At 35.6% G+C, this 21,740-nt stretch overlaps 2 protein-coding genes across 11 annotated transcripts in view; one reads left to right on the top strand and one right to left on the bottom strand.

Annotated features, from left to right (window-relative positions):
- LOC134527522 (caskin-2) overlaps positions 1 to 21,740 on the bottom strand; it is a 386,358-nt gene that overhangs the window by 109,590 nt on the left and 255,028 nt on the right. The gene's annotated exons all lie outside the window — the stretch shown is intronic.
- On the top strand, positions 13,076 to 21,405 carry LOC134527521 (uncharacterized). 5 transcript variants are annotated; one of them, XM_063360256.1, is made up of 5 exons: positions 13,076 to 13,396; positions 15,762 to 16,275; positions 16,398 to 16,568; positions 18,865 to 19,565; positions 19,658 to 21,405. In XM_063360256.1, the coding sequence occupies exons 1-5, from the start codon at positions 13,152 to 13,154 to the stop codon at positions 20,772 to 20,774; spliced, it is 2,748 nt and encodes a 915-aa protein (XP_063216326.1). In that variant the 5' UTR covers positions 13,076 to 13,151; the 3' UTR covers positions 20,775 to 21,405. The 5 variants fall into 5 exon arrangements, with proteins under 5 accessions (XP_063216326.1, XP_063216330.1, XP_063216331.1 ...); XM_063360260.1 differs by having other exon boundaries at positions 18,865 to 21,405; XM_063360261.1 differs by lacking the exons at positions 18,865 to 19,565; positions 19,658 to 21,405 and having other exon boundaries at positions 16,398 to 18,474.

The following is a 21,740-nucleotide window of genomic DNA, read 5'->3' as shown; positions in this document are numbered from 1 at the left end:
AGAGTACTTGAGAAAATTAGGATAAAGCAATTTAATTCTTGCGACGGTGATGCTATCTCCAGTATTTTTGCCGTAACAAGTGAATCGATGGTTGCCAAACGTCCGCTAGAATGCGTTGGAACCAGTAGCTAGCCTCGCGCAGGGCACCGTTTATTAAAGCAGTTGCTTTTCTGTTCCCTTACTGGGATTCGGTTTGGACACGTTCTGGAATACGGCTCGCGAGTGAGGTTACGGTTGTATCCCAACAAGGCAGTGCTTATTCCCTTCCTTACCCGAACGTTACTGATGTGAAACCAATAATGTCAGTTCAACCTATTTGTTTCACTATTGTCCTATTTGTTACTCAAATCTTTATATAAACAATAAATGCTGATCTTATATATTAAACATAATAAGGCTTCATATTAAAGTTTTGGCTATAAATAGCCTACCCTAAACAAGTAGGCTATGTATGTACAATTTTTGATAACTATTTTCTTTAGAGAATCAAATTTTCTTTGAAACACACATTGACTTCCAATAAATAAACACAATATATATAAGCATGTATGATTTTAAATACATCCGAAGTACACGTGTAAACCCCAAAGAATTTTAACTAACGTAATATTAAGAAATACAACAACCTTAATGTTGTAACTCTTGCTGATTTGCACATTTAATTCAAACATTTGAAAATTCTTTTCGCGACCCTAAAGTGTTATACAAGTCAAATTTATCAGATCTAGAAAGAAACCAGTTTGCTTACAGTCACATAAGCTGATTTTAAAAAAAAATCATGTCAGATGATGTTGGTATAAACGGAATCGTTAGTTTACAATAAGATAAACTAGGTTTAATATAGTTATAGCCCCTGAGTTATACTTTAAGAGCATAGAGTAAATAACGTACTAGTACAGAATGTAAACTCAATGCTCTTGAATATTAGATTTTTTTCTCTTTTATCGTAGTCAGATTATAAACAAAATTGCCAAGTTGACAAACATGAAATAAGTTTTGCCATGTCTGTAACATACGATAAACACATCGCAAGTCAATAAAAAATGTATTTTAATAATATATATTCTATGTCAAATGCTGGCCTTTAGTGAATATATTCAATAAATGCGTAAAGTGTGTATGCAATCTGTATTAGAAAATTTGAGACTTTTCCGTTAGCATGTCAGATAACAGCCCTGAATTTTTCTTTTAGGACTTTTCAACATTTTGTTTAATTTACAAGATGGATAAGAGATTGAAGGAAAGCATGTCGATGTTCTTTGGTCTTCTGTCCTTGTGGTTAATACGACACACCGTAGTTAACTAATTCACGCGTATTTCACAGACTTGCCGACCACCGAATGAGATTCCCCGCAGGAAACAAGAGGTCTCTTGCCACGCACTGTTTTCTTCGTTTGGCCAAGATTCATCATGCGCAACAAGTGAAGAAAATTGTATTCACAGTCTTGGGACCAGATCAAATTCAATCGTGAACTTTTAATACCCATGCATGAAACCAGAACCATGTCGAAATACTCCACAGTTACTGCATCACGCCTGTAGAACAGTCTCGACCAGGATGCTAGACACCAACGGTCTGCCAACAAATTAAAAAATATCGTATTAAAAAAATTGGCTCTTAAATTCACAGACACGTAACCAAGGGAATACTGAATGAATGTATGTGTGAGTATGTGAAAAAATGACATAATAAAATATTTTTAATAAGTTTTAATTTATGTTTTCAGTTTAATTTAATCTGTTTTAGGTTATTATTCAATTATATTTTAGTATTTTTTATTTAGAACAATATTTAATATGTTTTAGATTTTTTATTTGGTCCTATTTTATTTTTTATATTTAATGCATTATTTTAAATGGTTAATGTCAGTACTAAACTTGGATGTTAAATTGGTAGATGATTTTTTAGTATGTGTTTTTATGTTTGATTCCTAGCTATAACGTATTATACATTGTTTATGTCTCATGGTGCAGTGTAAGAGAAGACGTACATGCCTTAAGTGCGCCAAACTAAAGTCAAAATAAATAAATAAAATTATATTTCTAATTTTTAAAAGTTATTACAATTTAGAGATTCATAATGTTGAAAATCCACAGTAAAATAGAGAGTTTAGTTTGTCAGTCGTTCGCATAGCGCTGAGACGAAAAGACCAAGATACATGATATTTGCTACATAGTAGTCCGGTCAAATTAGACTAAAAAAAAAGGGGTGAGGTTACAACAATTCGCACCCAGCTGAAAGTTGGTAGGATTATTCAAAACACTATTATAAATGAAATGTGATAAGTCATCATCGATCCGACACCTGGAAAAAAATTTACTCGGAGTCAAAGGTCACAAAAACCGGGTTTTCGCGAATTTCAGCAAAAAGGTAAGTTTAATCATAAAAATAGCCCAGACAAAAAAATGTAGATCATATAATTATCTTTAAAAACTGTCTAAATACGTTTTTTTCCTAAGAGCCACCGTTTTTGAGATATAACGATTTAAAAAGTTGAAAGAGTTGTAATTGTCATAATATGTATAAGTACACCACGCATATACATCACTGAAGCTGTAATACAAGTAAAAATATCGTTCTATCGGTCAGTGTAACTTACACATATAAAATATTATAAAACCTGGAAAAGCTCAACATCAGTCGGTAATATATACATCGAAATGTATCTACTTTTGCAAAGTGTCAAAATCATGCACCATTTTTACATGCAATAATTGCCTGTGATACGACATCTGCATTTTTCAGGAGGGGGAAACAACTGTTTTTAAAATGTTTAAAAAACAAGATTTAGTTCAATGTGCTGAAGTTTTTAAAAAGAGTAATTCAACTCCACAAGAAGTTATCACCAACGGAATTCGCTTTCTTCTCTCTATGTATGGAGCTCCTAAAAAAACTACGTGCTTAGATAAGTTTCGATATGCATGTTTCGTTAAAAATACTCGAAATAAAAAACAAGTGCAGTTAGCTTGTCTTCCTACAACTTCAGCGGCTGCTCATCAAATCTTTTTCGGGTATATTACCAAGTTCAAGTGTGGCTTGGTTATCAGCTAGACCCTACAGACTGGGGTTGGAAGTTGGTCGACAATACATTAGAACCAGTTCAAACTTTACTTCCACCTGTGTCGGAAAAACTGCTAAACACAATTTTTTGCAACTGTAAAAGGGATGTAATGCTTATTGTGGTTGCAAAAAAGTTTGGACTGTTTTGTTCTGCAGCATGTACAAATTGTCAATTACGATTCCGATGGATAAATGTCCCAATTTTTTTTTTTTTTACTTACACAGCTTTTATCATTTTCATCCCTTGCCAATAACTTTAATTATTCAATAGTTTCAAATTAAACAGAATCACAACAGATCAGTGGAATAGGCCTTCCGGGGAAACCACATTTAAAAGAAACGCGCTAACTACACTACCTCAAAGGTGGCGTGGAAACGTGTGCATATTATGACGATTACAACTCTTTCAACTTTTTGAATCGTTGTTTCTCGAAAACGGTGGCTCTTAAGAAAAAAAAGTATTTAGACATTTTTATTATCTGATCTACAATTTTTGTCTGGGCTAATTTTATGACACAACTTACCGTTTTGCTGGAATTAGCGAAAAACCCGTTTTTGTGACCTTTGACCCCGAGTAAATTTTTTTCCATGTGTCAGATCGATGAGGAATTTTCACATTTCATTTATAATGATGTTTTGAACAATCCTACCAATTTTCAGCTGGGTGCGAATTTTTGTAACCTTGGATGTTTAAATTGACCGGACTATAGATTCTCCATATACTGTACACCTGGGATGATTTTATCAAAATTCATTTTACTTTTATTACTAAATTTTAAGGCGAACCTGTGTGAATTACATGTATACAGTTTTACATAGAACGTATAGACATTTAAAAATCTTTGCAAGTTTTTGTCACCATGTTTGTTACATTGTGTTAATTTTGCAGCATACTGCACTTTTACTTTCTTTACTGCAGTCGAGTATGGCTGATAACTTTGCAGTTTCGATTCAAATTCGGAATAAAATTAAATGCATTTTAATTCATTTGTGATATTTTTGTGTTAATTAATAAGTTCTTCATACTTAATAATTCGAAGTTTCATAAACTAATATAAGAAGCACACGGTGGCTTGAAAGGTCATATTTATTTTTCCAACTTCCAACAACTTAACAGATCCCGATGAATTTTTTTAAGTTATACTTCTTTAGGCGCGTTATGTAAAAATTATGAGAGTGAAATTTTAAGATACGCGCGCATCACTGTAACACAAAATTAACAGGTTGAAGCTGCGCGCGCACCATGTGACGACAATTTCGCAGGAAGATGGCGGACCCACATACGTATTGGTGTGCCAAATGAAACTTTATGATAGTGAAGTTACCATGGAATTTATTTTGGTAAACTAAAATAGTCATTGTAAAGAGTAAATTCCAAGATTTAAAAAAAAACACATTATTTTGGCATTACATCAAATATAATACAAATTCTCCTCGTAACTTTCTGTCAGAGCAGTGGTTATACTACACGATCAATATTCTGAAGGGCCGTGGTTCAAAACTCGGCGGTAGGTTTTTTTGTTTTTTTTTTACTTTTTTAAAGTTATTGAAGTTAAACTTCTTTAGGCGCGTTATGAAAAAATTATGAAAGTGAAATTTTAAGATGCGCACGCATCACTGTAACACAAAATTAACAGGTTGAAGCTGCCCGCTAAACCACTCATTAAGTCTCGAAAAAAGCTACCAACAAAATAGAAACAGAACTTCTATTAGTCGCGCATGTTGGCACGCTCGTCGCCTCTGATCACTGTTTTCATATTTATAATATTTATCCACATGATTATAGTTTCTACATTCACAACACGTGTTTTAGTTTCATACAAGTGCGAATTATATATGTGCTAATAAATTATATTCAGTAGTGATTTAAATTGAATATTTTGATTAATATTATTTACTATTCGTAAATATTAGTAAAAAAATCGTGCCTTTATACTTTTTCAAGTGCTCCAATATAAATGAGGTTAACTATCCGTAAGATTATTTATTGATATAATTTAAAATATTATTATTTAATATAATTAATACTAAATATTATTAAATTATTAATTTTAAATTTTTATTATTAGTTATTTAATATTTACAAAATAAAGAAATAAATTTAATAAAACGTTTCATAAATAATTTGTGATAAAAATTAAAATCGAACATTAAATCTAAATATTAATTTTTAATATTTATTATTAAATTGAATAAATAATAAATATTTATAAAAATAAATGAACAATTTAATGAAAACTTTTTGATAAAAATGAAAAGTGAATATTAAATTAAGAAAATTATAGATATTTAAAAAATGAATAAACTTAAATTAAATTTTTGAATTTATTAATAAATTTATTTATCTTTTAAAATATTAAATAATCAATAAAACATTTTTAAAAATAAGAAACTTATAATATTTAGTACAAATTATGTCATATTTATCTATTATTCTCTAAATTTTATTTATTTAATTTTTCAAACTTAAACTGAACTTTATTATTGACTGTGTTGACTATCTTGTTCCAGCCCTTTCATTATTTTACTGTAATTAATTATTTACATGCAATTAAAAACTATTTTTTAATGATGCCAAAGAAGTATAACTTTTCACGCGCGTACATAAGTACACACACCCATTTTGTTTGTAAGTAAGGTATTTGGCTAGCTTAAAATACTTTGGCTACATATATAATCTCTCAAAGTTACACCCTTAAGAGGGTAAGAATGGGGTATAAATCGTTTATAAATAATTAAATCATATCTCCTAAGCTACTCAAGCATAAGAAAATATATGTGTTTGGTATCAATAATTAACATACCACAACTATTAACACTTTGTTTGCAATTTTGCGAAAATCCACCCCTTATTAACGGGAGTAAATACTGTAAGTTTCATTTTTGTAAGAAAAATGCATACTTTCGCATCTACTAGAACTTGAGGTACGAAACTTGGACTGAATAACGTTTACATGAAGTTACGTAGTGTACGTTTTTTCCATGTTTATAATTCGAACGTTGAAGGAGGTAAAAAGGGAGTAAAATTCGTTTCAATTTAAAAATCTTATCTCCGAAACAAAAAAGCAGGGAATAAAATATTGGGTAAGAATAGTAATCACAATAAAAATATACACAATTTTTTTTCGAAAGTTGGGTACAGCCCACAGCAACTGTAATTACCGGCCGACTCCGCCCTGCAGAGCGTCCACATGATCGGTTGGACTTGCGAGGTTACTCTTCGGCTCGAGAGCACTCCGCGGAACAGTCTCTACACAGCGTGTCGGAGGGGGAGTTTAAAGAAAAGGAGGGGGTGGGCCCGCACGTAGCAGGGTAGGGGTGGGGGTGGGCAGGAGTAGGGGGCGAGCGGCAGCGCTGCCACACATCCGCAGCCGGACAGTGTTGCCAAGCGCACAGGCCCTCGCACGTCCACGGGGACGTCGCGTTAACGATTCCCAACAACGATTTCGCTACGAAGTCAGCCGCGACAAAGAAAAGAGTCGTGTTCTGCTGCAATACCTCGCGTGAGTCCGGAGTTCTAGAAATTTCAAATAAACAAATAAATAAACAAATAAAAATAAATGAACTTACGCCGGACATGTTTAGTGAGCACGAGAGTGGACTTGTTATGTCTGTGTCTTGAATTTGTTTCAAATTCAAGTTCTCAAAAATATAACCATTGGTACCCATTCCCCAAATTTCACTTGCAAAGCAACTCATGATGTTTGTTTACGAACTCTGACAACCACATGATGTTGTTAGCAAACACCATTTACACAGCTACTGTGACAGCATTATACGTAGACCATAAGAACTACTTTTGGGGAATATCAAATTTGAGACAGGTAAAATGAAACCGGCTATGAAGATGATGATGATGTACGGCAAAATATTTTTTGTACCAAGACATCAGCGATCAACAGAAACATTTTACTCTTATGTTTGAAAGAAACACGACGTAGTTATTTTATGGGGAAATTTTATTTACTGTCTTTTTTGGTGGCAAAGTTCAGGCGATACGTCTTTTCTTACACTTAACCAAATTAAACATTTACATTTCTCTACATTCATATCGCATATTAAAAATAAAATAACAAAGCAAAGGAAAATAATACTTGAGATAAAAAATTTCAACGTAAACTAAGTATAAAAAGATAAACTGAAAACTTATTAGTATTTAACTCGAAATTGGCATACACACCTGTTGCCACACTTAGTTGCCACTATGATATCGTATATTACATTTACACACACATTCTTACAGTAAATAAGCCGCGAAGTGATCACGGACGATCTATATTGCAAAATTGTTGTTTCCGCATTTGCTCAAACAAGGAACAACTATATCGAACCATAACACATTCGTCAGTGTCTCGTGAAACATTGAAAAGTGTTACTCGAGAGTCGTTTTCATACAATAGTTAACAGCGGCCTCGAGTGTTGTGAAGAAACTCCGTCCAAGAAATGCCATTGTCGTTTGTATAGCCATGGAAATAATTCACTATTACTGTAGTAGATATTAACGTAACTTATTTGGTAGAAGTGTTATCTATAAACACATGTAAGTAGAGACCGTAAAAAATTCGCAGTTACATTTCGTGCAAGGCTTAAATGCAAATATGTAACCCCTTTTGCAGCATTTGCTATTGGCTAAACATTTACCAAAATGACTTTCGGTCAATTAGGTCACAGGCTAGTACTTTAGAACTTCACAAATCAGCAGCCAATCATTAATGTAAATCTGTCCGAGTGTACTGAGAACTGTTGAGTCTATCCGAGAAGGCAATGAACCAGCGAATTTTTTCAGTCTATGCAAAAGAGACATGTTAGCCTCACGTTTCCATTGGCGTGATGGGTATATATTAACAATATGGGGAAGCCTACAGTTCACAGGAACGAGAGCCACAACCGAACAGTTCCGAAATTCTTCGAAGTTTATTGATCGCTCGTAAAAAAAATTATATGGTTTACCGTTAAAGATTATTTTTAATGAGGCTAACCTAGCCAAACCTTCATTTTAGTTACTATAAGCTAACCACACCTACTCTTCCCCCCCCCCCCCCAAAAAAAAATGTGTGTTGTAACTTAGTACACGTGATACAAGTGAAACTTCTTTGGCAATTCAAACCTCAACTCGTAAGTATATCGTAAAGGGTAAAACGGCAGAGCGAGAGCGAGAGAGAGAAAAAATAAGACAATGATAAAAATAAACATGAATTAACAAAATTATTTCACTTCAAATTAAGCTCAAACCCCGTTGTGTTGCCCTCTGCCCACAGACTCCCTTACTAGATGCCAGCAAGTTGGATGGCGTCAGGCGCAGGCTGGTCGCTACCGCCGCGACCCGCCTATCCCTGCAGCATAGCAGGTTCCACCTGAGCCGCACGCCGCCACGTGGAGCCCGCGGCCCGCCAAGTTCTCTGCACCAAAACGATGCACACTACACTGATTACGATTATGCCACTGCGCAAAGCTCGCCATAATGTTTCACGAAAACGTTGCATTAAAATTCGGTCTTGAAATTTTATTCCCATCCCGCCCAAGGAAGTTTCACTTCAATAAAGAGCTATTATTTATGACACTCGGTGAACCTAACCTAAAGTTTTATTTCGGTAAACTGCGGAACTGTTCGGGTTGTGGTTGCGGCTTTCATCCCCGTGAACTGTAGGCTATGCACATATACGAGTCACTGCCAGGTGACCGATGTCTGGAGCATTCATTGCACGAGAGGCGGACATTGCTTCAAACACTCGTCGTCAGCGTCGGAGAAGACGGCCAGCTTGTATACTCTAAGCCGAGAAGATAGCTAACAGGAAGAGCCGCGATTATTCCACGGATTGATAAGTTGCAATAGAAGACTTGAAACACACGCATCTGCTTCACGTTGGTCTACATAGTGATCTTGACACAACCCTGAGTCAGTTATATTGCAGGGACCGGAAAAATTCGGAGTTTCAGTGATCTCTAGGCTGAAATCCACAGTCATCTACATAATGGAATAAATACCTATCCCCTGCTCATTGGCTGCTGACTCGAGAGTTGTCTAGACTGGGTTGTCTGTGATTGGATACCTACTTCCTTGACTGAGAGTCTCCCATTGGCCGACAGTTCTCTAGATAAACCGTGAGCTAATAGCGAAGAATCGCGAAGGAATAATTGTTTGAAGTTTAGCCTACTGTGAAATAAACTCACGAGTATTTCCTATCCCTACAAATTACGCGTGAACTTATTATCGACCAATGAACCTGCCAAAAACATTTGTTTATGTATAGGCAAGTCGAGTCTAGACTGGCGTGAAAGTGGTTAAGAATGTATGTAACTATATCTAGACCCCACGATATTTCGCAGCTTCATTTCACTCAAGGCTATACTGGCCTTGCATATACATAATAAAGCCCTTTTATAGTGCTCATTGGTCGATAACAAGGTCACAACCTATGGCGGGTTACACGTGACTGGATAACCACTTCTGCTCCTTGTTTACAACTGACTCAGGGTCGTCAAGGTTGTGTCGAGAGACTGGCCCAATCACCAACGTGAAGCAGCTGTATATGTGCTCCAAGTCTACTTTGCTGCCCGATGAATCCGCGAAATAGCCGTGACTCCACTATAATTAACACAGGATATTTAAACTGTTTTTTAAAGCATGATTCCGGATAAAAATAATGTTGTGATGGTATACCTAATTGAAGGAATTTTCAGCTTAACAGGATCTTGAAAAATGCATTTTAAATAGTCGCGAGTATCATCGCATTATCACCGATGCAACCTTTAGTAGAAGTGTGGCGTGTCGCTGGTTGAACCAGCAAAGCAATGTTGACCACGTTATTTATATGTATAATTGCGAATTCATAAATTAGGAAAACTTATAAATTTATTAAAAATTGCGCTTGGAAATGGATCAAGAAGAATCTGTAACCACAAACAAGCAACCGCCGAAAAAGGATTTTTTTTTTTTACACTAGGTTGTGTTAGCTTCCAAATTATTAGGACGTTTTTTGAAACCTAGATTCACAAAAAAAAAAATTTAAGTTTCACAAAAAATTAAAAGATCCTATTGTTAAGACTACAGCAGTACAACACACGTCCTGGCTATTCGGTAACAGCCGTTAACTATTGTCGAAAGGACAAAGCTAATTGAGTAGAACGAATCTGGGATTCGCCGCTATAGTATGTATCATTTCACTTGTCTTAAATTTAACAGTTCTCAAAAGTAATACGAATGGACTACGTATCTTTCTGCAACTGATTTTTCTGTCCGCAGTGATGGTAAACAACTGCATGTGGTTTGAACTGTTCTTAAACAAACAACATGCGTTGCTCTGCAAGTGATAGTTGTAAAATGGGTACCATTGATACAACTTTATAGAACCGTCAGAACTATGGCCAGTTAAAGGTGACAGACTAAAGCGATAATCCACCGCTCTGTTGTGAACAGCAAGTGACCTGCGACTTACAGCGCGACGCGCTATTGTGTGGACCCGCTTTGGGAGAAGCTCAGCTTCGGCGCGTGTAATCCGCACGCCTTCATGTCACTGCAGATGTGTGCTCGTGACTGACATCTAGCCACTGGATGAATTCGGGGGTTCAATGACCTCTAGAATTGACTCCACAGCCCCCATGATTGGACAAATGGTCCCTGCTCATTGGCTCTGGTCACTTGCAATGTGCGTGAACTGTGAATCCAAGGCAGGAAGAATTATTTTAATTCAAAACCGTTAAGTAACTAGGCCTCGAAATTTCCCGATTCCCGTACGTCATACGTGGGGAACCCGAATTTTGGTGGATTCGTTAGTGGCCAGGCTAAAATTCACAGTCCTGTGTACACTAATAAGTCACTTTAGCTTTTATAAATGTATCTTAGACATTGTATTATGTAAAGTAAATTTGGAATTAGAAGTTTGGAAATACATATTCTAGTATTTCATGAAGAACCGAGACTGATAAAATTGAATTTTACTTTAAAGGTGATACAACTGAAAGACGCCGTCTTAGTTTCAACCGTTTTGATTTCTTACTGAAAAACGTATATATATATATATTTAAAATACCACGGCTTATAATTATTTACTCATACGTGATCAAAAAGAAGACCTCTCTAAATTTTCATTCTCAGTGGTCATAAATTTAAGCAGGTTAATGAGTTGCTTCAGAAAAAAAGGGGTGGGGGGGTCAGCCTTTCGTTCTCATTTCTGAACACGTTCTTGGTCAGTCAGCAACCTCCAGCCAAAGAAGTATCGAATCACGAGCAACCCAGTTGACACGTCTCGCAAGGCATTTGCCTTAGTATACAGAGTACCGTGCCGACTATATATATATATATATATATATATATATATATATATATATATATATATATGGGGCAGGTATTGGGAAATACACGGGTTCAATGACCTGTAGGATACTAAGGCAAATGCCTTGCGAGACGTGTCAACTGGGTTGCTCGTGATTCGATACTTCTTTGGCTGGAGGTTGCTGACTGACCAAGAACGTGTTCAGAAATGAGAACGAAAGGCTGATCCCCCCCCCCCTTTAATTTTCCCCCTAAAGCTACTCATTAAACTGCTTAAATTTACGACCACTGAGAATGCAAATTTAGAGAGGTCTTCTTTTTTATCACGTATAAGTAAATAATTATAAGCAGTGGCATTTTAAAGGATATACATTTCTTACGTGATACTTTTTATATAAGAATTTCTGGTTTTAAAAAAGCACTTATAGGTCCTAAGATAGCCTGATCAAGCGCTTTTAAGAATCATATTTTTTTTTTTTTTAATTCTCTAAGAGAGGATTCACGGGAACCCCCCCCCCCCCCTTTTATAACTTTGACCGGGCGTTTCTCACAAACACAACCCCCCCCCCCCCCACACACACACACATACACGCGCGCGCACGAACTAAAGGAAATTTCCTTATCAAAAATTTATCCTTACTGTTTTATTCGACCCCCGTCATTCACAAATCCAGACTATGCCTGTGTGACTGACTCATAGTCCATTCGGTGACATGGGAGCCGATAGCAGTAGCAGCGCAAAAGGTATATAGGCTACGTATTTGATGCTTAGTATATCGCAAAATGAACCAGTATATTTGTTCAGTCTCCAGCAATGGTTTAACTTGACTCGGTCCTTCCACTGCTATAGCGTGTCTCGTCCTTAGTTTCAGTGTGCCTTTTAATGGGCAATTCATCTCTTTCCAATGCACGATTTCTGTTATTAACGCTGTCCTTGTTTCAGCATGCTTTGTTATACGTAAAAAACAACAAAAGTTTTAGTCTCAACTTTATAATGTAATGAATTTAAGACTAGGCTGGCTACTTCACCAAAACCATCCCTAAATGCTTTACTAATGCTACATAAAAACTTAAAGCTTATACTCCTCAAAATTTATCCCGTCGACTCTCGTTTTTAAGGGGGCTGCTCGCAAAATAATTTTTCTGTTTTTCTTTGTAACATTTATTCATCCTGCGAAGAGCATAGATTGTACCAAATTTTATATTATTTAGGCAAATAGTTTTTAAATAAATCGCTATCAAAGTTTGGTTTTTTTTCAATTTTGCATTATACAAATCTTGAAAACGGGATAAGATATGCCAATGAAATTTGGTATAACTGAAGTATGTTAAGTAATCTATTGAAGGGATTTAATGAAATAGCTCATAAATTGTTACGAAAAAAGTGTGCAGGCATGTAATTAAGTCATTTTTCATTAGACTATATAAACGTCATGGTAATACTTATAAGAAAATGAGAACATGCACGAAATGCGTTTGGATTTAATTTTATTATTAATGTTTCACAATTCTGGATTGTAATAAAATTTTAGCAGATTTGTAACATGCAAGCAGTGCATGTATTTTTTGCGCCTGGCATTCTGAGAATATATCGGATGCAGCCCGCAGCACTGGAGGCGCCGCGGTGTCTGGTGTTATCGCGTCTGGAGCCAGCGCAGCTCGGCACGGCCTGGCCTCGTGGCGCGCGCTGTTGCCGCGCTGCCAGCCGGGCAGCAGCCCGTAGCTACACTCGTGCGGCTAGCATCGCTCAGTGTGCAACACAAACTAGTGGTTTTTTTTTCCCGCGTTTCAGTAGATTTTAATTTATTTTGTTTCCAAATGGCCCCACAAAAATTTGTGAATGGGCGGCCTTATAGGAAAACAAAAAACAACAAGAAAGCTAGGATTAAAAAGAAATTTCACGCAGAGCGAAAATTGAAAAATTATATTTCACAACAATGTGAAGGTTCGGATTCAAAATTGTGCGCACCTACCGCATCTACTTCCGAATGCGTGCAATTAACTGTTTCTACAGCATCTACTTCCGGTGAATGTGAAATGTACCAAGAATGTGCAGATAAGCGGTAAGTGATTACACAAAATAATGTAAAATGGTTTGTCAGTTACTTTCTTTAAATTTTATCTTAGGGTAAATAAAAAAAATATATGCTTCATTTAAAATAGAGTTGGTTGTAATTACTATATTTTATTACTGACAGCAATATAAGGAAATTGTAACGATTACGGAATTAGGATCAACATAGTTTTCTTACCTATTGACTTTCAGTACTAACTTACTTTAGTCAAATATTTTGCCCCTTTCTTTTTAATATTCGCTCCTGGCTAGTGTGATAATTAGAATGTACTTAATAGAAACCATTTTCCATTTTGTCCACGCTGTTGAAGTTTGAAATCAATTAGACTACCTTGATGTGTAAATCCTATTGCCTTTTACTAGGCACGTGGTGCTACGGTGTTTTTTTTAAGGCCCGTTCCACAATATTTTCTGAAATAACTCCAGGCAAACGCCGGGATGGTTCCTTACTATAGACCAGGGACGGATCCAGGAATTCCTTCTTTGTGGGGGGGGGGGGGGGGTCTATCGGAATGACCTTTGTGTTGGGGGGGGGGGGGGGTCCACGGGTATTCTGTATCTAGTATAATAGTACCTATGTATTACTGCATGTCGTATTATCCATTGCATATTTTACCCTTCTAGGGTACACCCCATAAATCCGCCTATGCTATAGACCATAACAAACTGTGCCTCCATAGTAGTGGGCACCAGCGTCGTTAGGAAAAATTAATTAGGGGGACCAACCTAATCTGGGGAGTGGGAGAATATGGAATAAACATGGGGCACAATTTTTAAAATATTAGGGGGAGGGACAATTCCTGCCCCTCGCTAACGGCGCCCATGGTAGTGTGGGTCATATTAAAAATGACTAGGTTTATTCATGTGCCCAGAAGCATTTTTACATTAGAAGTACGTGTTTAGTTGTTTTAACTAATTAAATTAAATTAATGTAATTTGTTTTCATTTTTATGTGGACAGGCATGACATACAAGTATTTTCATAGATTTTAAAATTTCATAATCACAATATTACAGGACAATCTGTGTGGAGTTAGGAATCTGTATGGGATTATAAATCTGTATGAGACTAGGATAAATTATTTTATACTTTTTAGTCCGTTTTAAAAAGTTGTATATTAATGTTTTTATTTAAATAATCATCTCTCTTATGTCTTAAGTTATCATATGTGTGTATATTTCCCACTAGTTTTTAATTTTGTATGACTGTTGAGAACACAAGTTTATTTTAGGTGCCAGCCATCCATTGTTAAATGTAAGATAAAAATATTGATGCGATTTTCCATGTTTTGTTTTATGTATGTGTATTATAAAACATTGTGGCAGCAATAAATACACACACACACATATATACATATGTTTGTTAGTACGAATGTATCCATTTAAATAATATAGTCTACGTTTGTAGGGGAAATTGCCATATTATTTCTAACGAAACATTCATATCTAAATTTAGTTATAGCTTCCATATTGGTGTAATTCTGCAGATTAAAATGAAACCTACTGGTAATGCGCAGAAATGTTTCAATAACAGTCAAATTTTGCTGACTGACTGCATATTTGAAGGGAATTAATTTTGCTATTTTTCAAAGCTGTAAAATAATCCGAATCAAAAATAATATTCTGACAGTTAATTCTTTGGTTCGCATGCGACTGCATGTCTCAACATTACCTTATGACATGAGATACACATGGCCGTCGAGAGGGTTGAGTAAGGGTTAGGAGGGGGGGGGGGGGAGTTGAATTATCGAGGTTCAGGCTACAAGGGCCTTGGTTGAGTTTCAATATTTTTTGTTGTTATAGGACAATAATTACAAGTCTATTGTTAATATAATCCATATAAAACCTTTACAAGTAATGCGATATGCACAGATTGCGTTTACAATTATGGCGACAGTAACGTTTACAGTCTTTGGAGTATTTTTTTTTTTTTTTTTTTTTAAATTTTGGGGTTTGAAAAGTTGTCTATTAAGTAATGGGGAGGGGGCTCGGTAAATGTTTTCGCCCCCGGGCCCTTAAGTTTCTTTAGACGGTCCTGGATCATGGAGATGCAGTGCAGTAGTTTCATTTGGATCTTCCGCAATAAAAAATAATAATAATCTTATCCACGTATACTTTCTATCAAAAATGTCATATTTTCTAATATATTTGATAAATTACTAAAAGGTTTACCTCAAAAAAATGATTCAGAAATATTCTACCACACGTATATTTCCCATACAAATCTGGTTCAGATATAATAGCCTATATTTATTAAATTACTAGAAACCTTTATGTTGGAATGAGCCAATGTATGTAACTCATTGCGTACATTTTTATTGAACAATATCTACTTTTTTTTTAATGTGTTTTCAGTGCTGACATCATTCTCCAAGACCTGCCTTCATCGCCTACGAATTCTATTAATAGTAGTGGCGTTGATTATAATCCAGCCTTAGATTGGGTTGGCGTGGAAATATACGACGATGAGTTTCCGCCACTAATTGTTGAAAATGATACCACAAAAAGAAGTTTAGACTCTGTTATTCAAGGACGTCGGATTGTCAATCCAAGCTTTCTTCTTCCTCAACTTGAAGCAGTGGGAAAACATTCCCTTTCATGTACAACTGGGTGTCTCCGGTTGCGAAATGAATCGAGGAGAGGCCTTCACTGTGTGTGGGAATATTACTGCGAAGTATGTGGGAAAATCCAATACGTCACGACAGATGAAAAAACAGTACAGAACAAACCTGAAATAAATACGCTCTTGGTTTGGGGAACGTTATCATCTGGTTTAGGATTTACTCAAATTCAAGAGGTTATGGGTGTGTTGGACGTGCCAGTTATGTCTTCCTCTTGTTTTAGGCAAAATGAAAAAGAAATTGGAAAGGTAAGATTTTGCTGACAATTTTTATTGTTTAAATTTAAGTCCTCAAAATGTAAATTTGAAGTTTTCTGCTCGAAATCTCTTTAATTCATCCTAATTACCTTCAACGATTAATTTTGTGTTAGGTGTGGGAGGAGCACTTGGCACTAAAAATGAAAATGGCTGGAGAGGAAGAAAGAAAAATAGCTATACAAAAAGGTCATATTGTAGATGGTGTACCATACATAACAGTTATTGGAGATGGCGGTTGGGCAAAGAGGAGCTATGGCCATGGCTACAATTCTGCTTCTGGTGTGGTGAGTTCGATAATTGAGATTTCTTTTACGTTATCGTATACACGTTTTCGAGTGGGCAGTACAATATCCTAAGTTACATCAGGTGTTAGACCTAGTATTAGTAAAACAAGCAAAATATAGTATCAGAAATGATACCACTATAATTTAAATATATGTTCTCAACGGTATATGTAGATTTATTATACTTTAAATTACTCTTAATGTTTTATATGCCGTATATATGTAGCTTTCACTTAATTTAGTATACAGTGTTTTGTGAATAAATATAAACACATAAAATATTTGTAGAAAATTATTTACTATGAGTCAGAATATGATTCGTGTTTTCATGGTATAGGCATAAACATTATTTTAAACTGCACTGACATTTTATTTTGTTGAAGGATCAACTTTTGCACTGGAATGATTACATATTTATGTTACTTGTTTAGTTACATTTTCTCGTCTGTTAATTATCGTGCTAAATGTAAATTTTGTTCTAGTATATGCAAATGTATTGAGTTAGTAATCCAGCCAAACTGTAGCTATATTTCTCTCAGTTTCGTCGTTGTTCTAAAATGAATTATATTCAGACTATAATATTGCATTAGTTTCATTACTTTTTGTATGTGACAGCACGAAATACATTTCTATTGTTGATTTTACTGCTTTGCAATAGCTTCCAGGTGTAAATAGTGATTGAAAAAATCCTATTTATATCAGTGCCCCTTGGTGGCTTAGCAGGTTTAAATTTGGAGAAATGTTACAATAAAGGGATTGGAACTCTAGCTGTCAGCGAGGCAAGACGGCTTCTGTGTAAGAGGCGGTCTGGAACCCTTTGAGACCCAGTACGGTAACCAACAACAGTTACTTCTTCCGCGTTGTGTAACTAGTGGTGTTTAGTTCTGGGAAATATGTTATATATATCGTCATAAAATTAGGGAGTACAACGGTCATATACCGACTATAGTCAACGGAGAGCCTTAGGGGACGCCGTTGCTGTCCTATCGAGCTGTTAAATCTTGATCTTCATCAGTGAGATTGATGTATAAGGAAACTTTTCAGTTGCCGAAGGAGGTGCAGTCTTCTAAACCATGGTTCCAGAACGTCAATAGAATAGGTAGTTCCTTTCGATAGCCTCACACGCCTGTGTGCTGAGACGAAGCATCCAGTGGTCCAGAACGATTACCATCTCTGTTATACGACTGTGAGCTTCCGAGACGACTAATGGCATAACTATCTGTAGTAATGTTTGTGTGAATGACCTGTATTGAAAATTTTTAACATTCCTATTTTTTGTTCCCGAAACCTACAGGACTAATATTCTAGCACGAGGGTACATGCTATGGTTGGGTTGCTCTCTAGCGTATTGTTTTGGAAATTATAATAATTTAAGATCAACCATTTTAAATTAAATTAAATTTTGGTTACTGTGCATGTTGAACAAGTTATATCTTATTTCAGTACCTAAGTTGATAAGTTTGGTAACAATATGAGTTATAGTTTTCACCAAGATATTAATATAGAAATAATATTAACAGTCATCAGCCACAATTGAGTTCATTCGACTAAATAAAAAATCCACATTTATTTATTTTCAAAGCACCCATTTCATCACGTTAATTCATTGTTCACATATCTGCGTTAAAATTATAACACCTCCTCTACATACTATTTGTCACACAGGATGCCAGCATTTCTATCACAACTGAACAAGTGCCTTTTATGCCAACCAAGTGTGTACTGACAAATACACGCACCCAACACTTATGCAGGACTAAAATATGAAATGCATAGGAACGAACGCCGAAAACAAATTCAAAATACAAAAATATAAATATTTCATATATTTTAAATGATTTTGTTTTCTGTTTTCGTTCCAGCCATTTGTTTGATATGGACTGCTAAGGTTTTTTTTTTTTTTATTAATCTGTGGATCATTATAGGTTTTGTAATTTTTTTTAAAATATCAATAATTTCTATTTAATTTTATTATTTTTTTATTTCGTTGACTTGTCATTATTCAAACTCATACAACAGCATACTCCAATACGAAAAGAAATAACAAATTTAGTAAAAAAATTTTGGAGCACCAAACGTAACTGTATGCAATTCATTTCGTTGTAATTAAAAAGTGAAATATACTTTTCAGACAACAAGGGGATGTAACACGAGAAAATTTTGAAGGGAAAAAAAACTGACATTTTATCTGCATTGCTTTAGGAGGATAAAATGTGTTGGGGACATATTTTTATAATTTTTGTTTCGTTAGTGAAAATCAGTTGAATATTTACATAATCATTTCTTGCTGTTGCAGGGTGTTTTGATTGGCGCTGCTACTAAAAAGGTTTTGTTTCTTTCCATCAAAAATGCATTCTGTTCTGTATGTGCCAGAGCCAAAAAAGACCAAACTGAAATCCAACAGCATGAATGCTTTAAGAATTATTGTGGCCCTTCAACTGGCATGGAGCAGTGCGCCATAGTTGAAGGTTTCAGACACAGTATACAGCAACATGGCGTTATGTACAAGTACTACATAGGGGATGGTGACTCCAGTACTTTTTGTAGGATACAGGAAGGAGTTTCCTATGGAAGGCAAACTGTCAAAATAGAATGTGCTAACCATGTAACACGTGCATTCAGCGAGAACCTACATAAGCTTGCTGCAAACACATCATATCCACTCCATGTACGTAGAGTTTTGAAAGACAAAATTAATGGCGTGACATGCATTGATCGTATGGTGATTGGCGTGAGGGCTGCAATAAAAGAATCAGGTACGGACTTCAGCCAAGCTTCTGTTGAACGACTGCGTAAAGACTTGCTCAACAACCCTTACCACGCCTTGGGAAGACACAGCAACTGCCGTGAAGCATTCTGCAAGAAGAAAGAGGAAGAAGACAAAGTAGGAAAGGTTGAGGAAGGAGGAGTCTTGCAGCAAGTTTTTAAATGCATCGATAATGTCGTTAGGAAGGCTGATCGAGTTGCATTCAACGAAACTACAAATGAAGCTGAAAGGTAAGAGTTTTGTTCACATGATAAGACTAAATTTATATTACTTTCTTTGTAATCATAATATTGTATGTAATAATGTATATTGGTATTTTCAGATATATGGCTTTAGTAGCTAAATTCACTGGAGGGAAACGTGTTAACTACACTCTGCAGGGGTCTTATCACAGACGTTGCCATGGCGCTGGCCTGGCGCACACCCTTGGAGCCAGTTGGCATCTCAGTCCTTGGAAGCGCATGTCAGGGAGAAGCCCAGGGAAGGTGTTCAAGAACATGTGCATCTCAAGAAAGAAAAAAGAAATTGCTCGTCGCCTGCGTCTATCAGCAGAAGCAAATGCGAAAGTTTACAAAAAAAAGAAACGCGGAGGTGATGCTGACCGAGAATATGGACCGGATGCTGCTCAGCCTGACATTGATGAACATACACTGGAGAGAAAAAAGTTAGATGTATTGGCAAACTTGAAATCTGATGTGGAAACTTCCGAACAAAAGGAAACTCTAGAACGCGATACAATTGGACAACACATTAACAGCAAGTGGCGCGAACATCGAATGAACCGCCTCACTGCATCTATGTTTGGTTCGGTAATGTGCAGGCGTGAGAAGACATCGTGTCATAATTTAGTGAAATCCTTTTTGTACAGAAAAGATCTTCACACACCTGCAATTCAGTATGGGAGGTTAAACGAATCGGTAGCAATTAACCTTTACGAGCAACAGCAAAGTGCCGAGGTTCAGAAATGTGGTCTGTTCGTGGATAGTGAGCATCCATACCTCGGTGCCAGCCCAGACGGGCTTGTAGGAACGGATAAGTTGCTGGAAGTTAAATGTTTGTATTCACTCAAAGATAAGGTTTTGGAAGAAGCAGTGACTTTGAAGGGGAAAAAATTGTGCATTGAGAGTGTAAATGGGCAGCTGCAATTGCGAAGAAATCATAGCTATTATTTCCAAATTCAAGGTCAGTTGAATATTTGTGATAGGGAGTATTGTGACTTTGTTGTATATGCGGGAGGAAAAATAATAGTAGAATGTATTGTCAGGGACAAAATTCTTTGGCAAGAAAAAATGCTGCCAAAATTATCTCAGTTTTACATGGACTGCATTCTGCCGGAAATCGCTGACCCCCGTATTCCTCGCGGTTTGCCGGTTCGTGAACCATTGTACATAACTGAAGCACAAACGCGACACTATAAAAAGAAAATCAATTCAAAATAAGGAAACTGTACGGTTCCTACCAATGTCGTTGATATTATAACATGTTATAAAATTATATTTACGTTAACTAATCTGTCAAACTTGTAGAAAATTCAGTGGTTTCATTTTCACAAAACTAAAACATAAATATAATGCATAATTTTTGCATAGTTAACTGCCAAAATTACATGATTTACAATTTTGGGTAGTACAAATAAGGAGAATGAAACTGATTATTGAACTGAAGCTGATAAGGTATAAAGGCAATGTTACTGGCCTACATGGTTTAAATTTCTTTCAGAACCAGCTATTTTATTTATCATGGCTGTCAGAAACCTCAAGAATTAAATAATTTTGAAAGACATGTAAAAATTATAAATTTTTTCTCGGCTACATTAAAATCGTATAATTAAGTAACCAGTTACAATTGCTTTTAAAATTAAAGACGTTTCAGTTCTGTAATCTTTATATATTTCTCATTTTTAATGCTCAAAAAATGTTGAAAAAGTTCTTTTGAAAGGTAACTGTAAAATATGCCCAATATATTAGCTAGATTTCGTAGAAATACCGGCTTTAGTCGCCTATACCATCGTGCTACTTCCGAATTTTTTTTTTACATACTTTTCGTGGTCTGTAGACCCCAAAACCATCGTCAACTCATATATATGTGTATATATATATATATATATATATATATATATATATATATATATATATACTAGGTATCATTTTCATAGAAACGTTAATTAATTAATTTTGCACATATCACTACCAAACAAATACATAAAATATAGTAATGGAAAATCTCTGTCCAATTCGTTAACAGGCAACATCCAAACAAAGGGGCAGAAATGGGGAAGTCATTAAAAAAACAAGAAAAATCGCTATAACTCCTACAATACGACGAATATCAAATATGTTTGTACGTACGTATTACCTATAACTTGTAGTAGTTATACCAAAAACATTTGTCTAAATAACAATTTT

Source organism: Bacillus rossius, chromosome 1 (genome assembly GCF_032445375.1).
Source record: "Bacillus rossius redtenbacheri isolate Brsri chromosome 1, Brsri_v3, whole genome shotgun sequence".
In the NCBI taxonomy this organism is placed as follows: domain Eukaryota; kingdom Metazoa; phylum Arthropoda; class Insecta; order Phasmatodea; family Bacillidae; genus Bacillus; species Bacillus rossius.
Note: the sequence above shows the minus strand (reverse complement) of the source record. Positions and strands in the feature narration are given on the sequence as shown.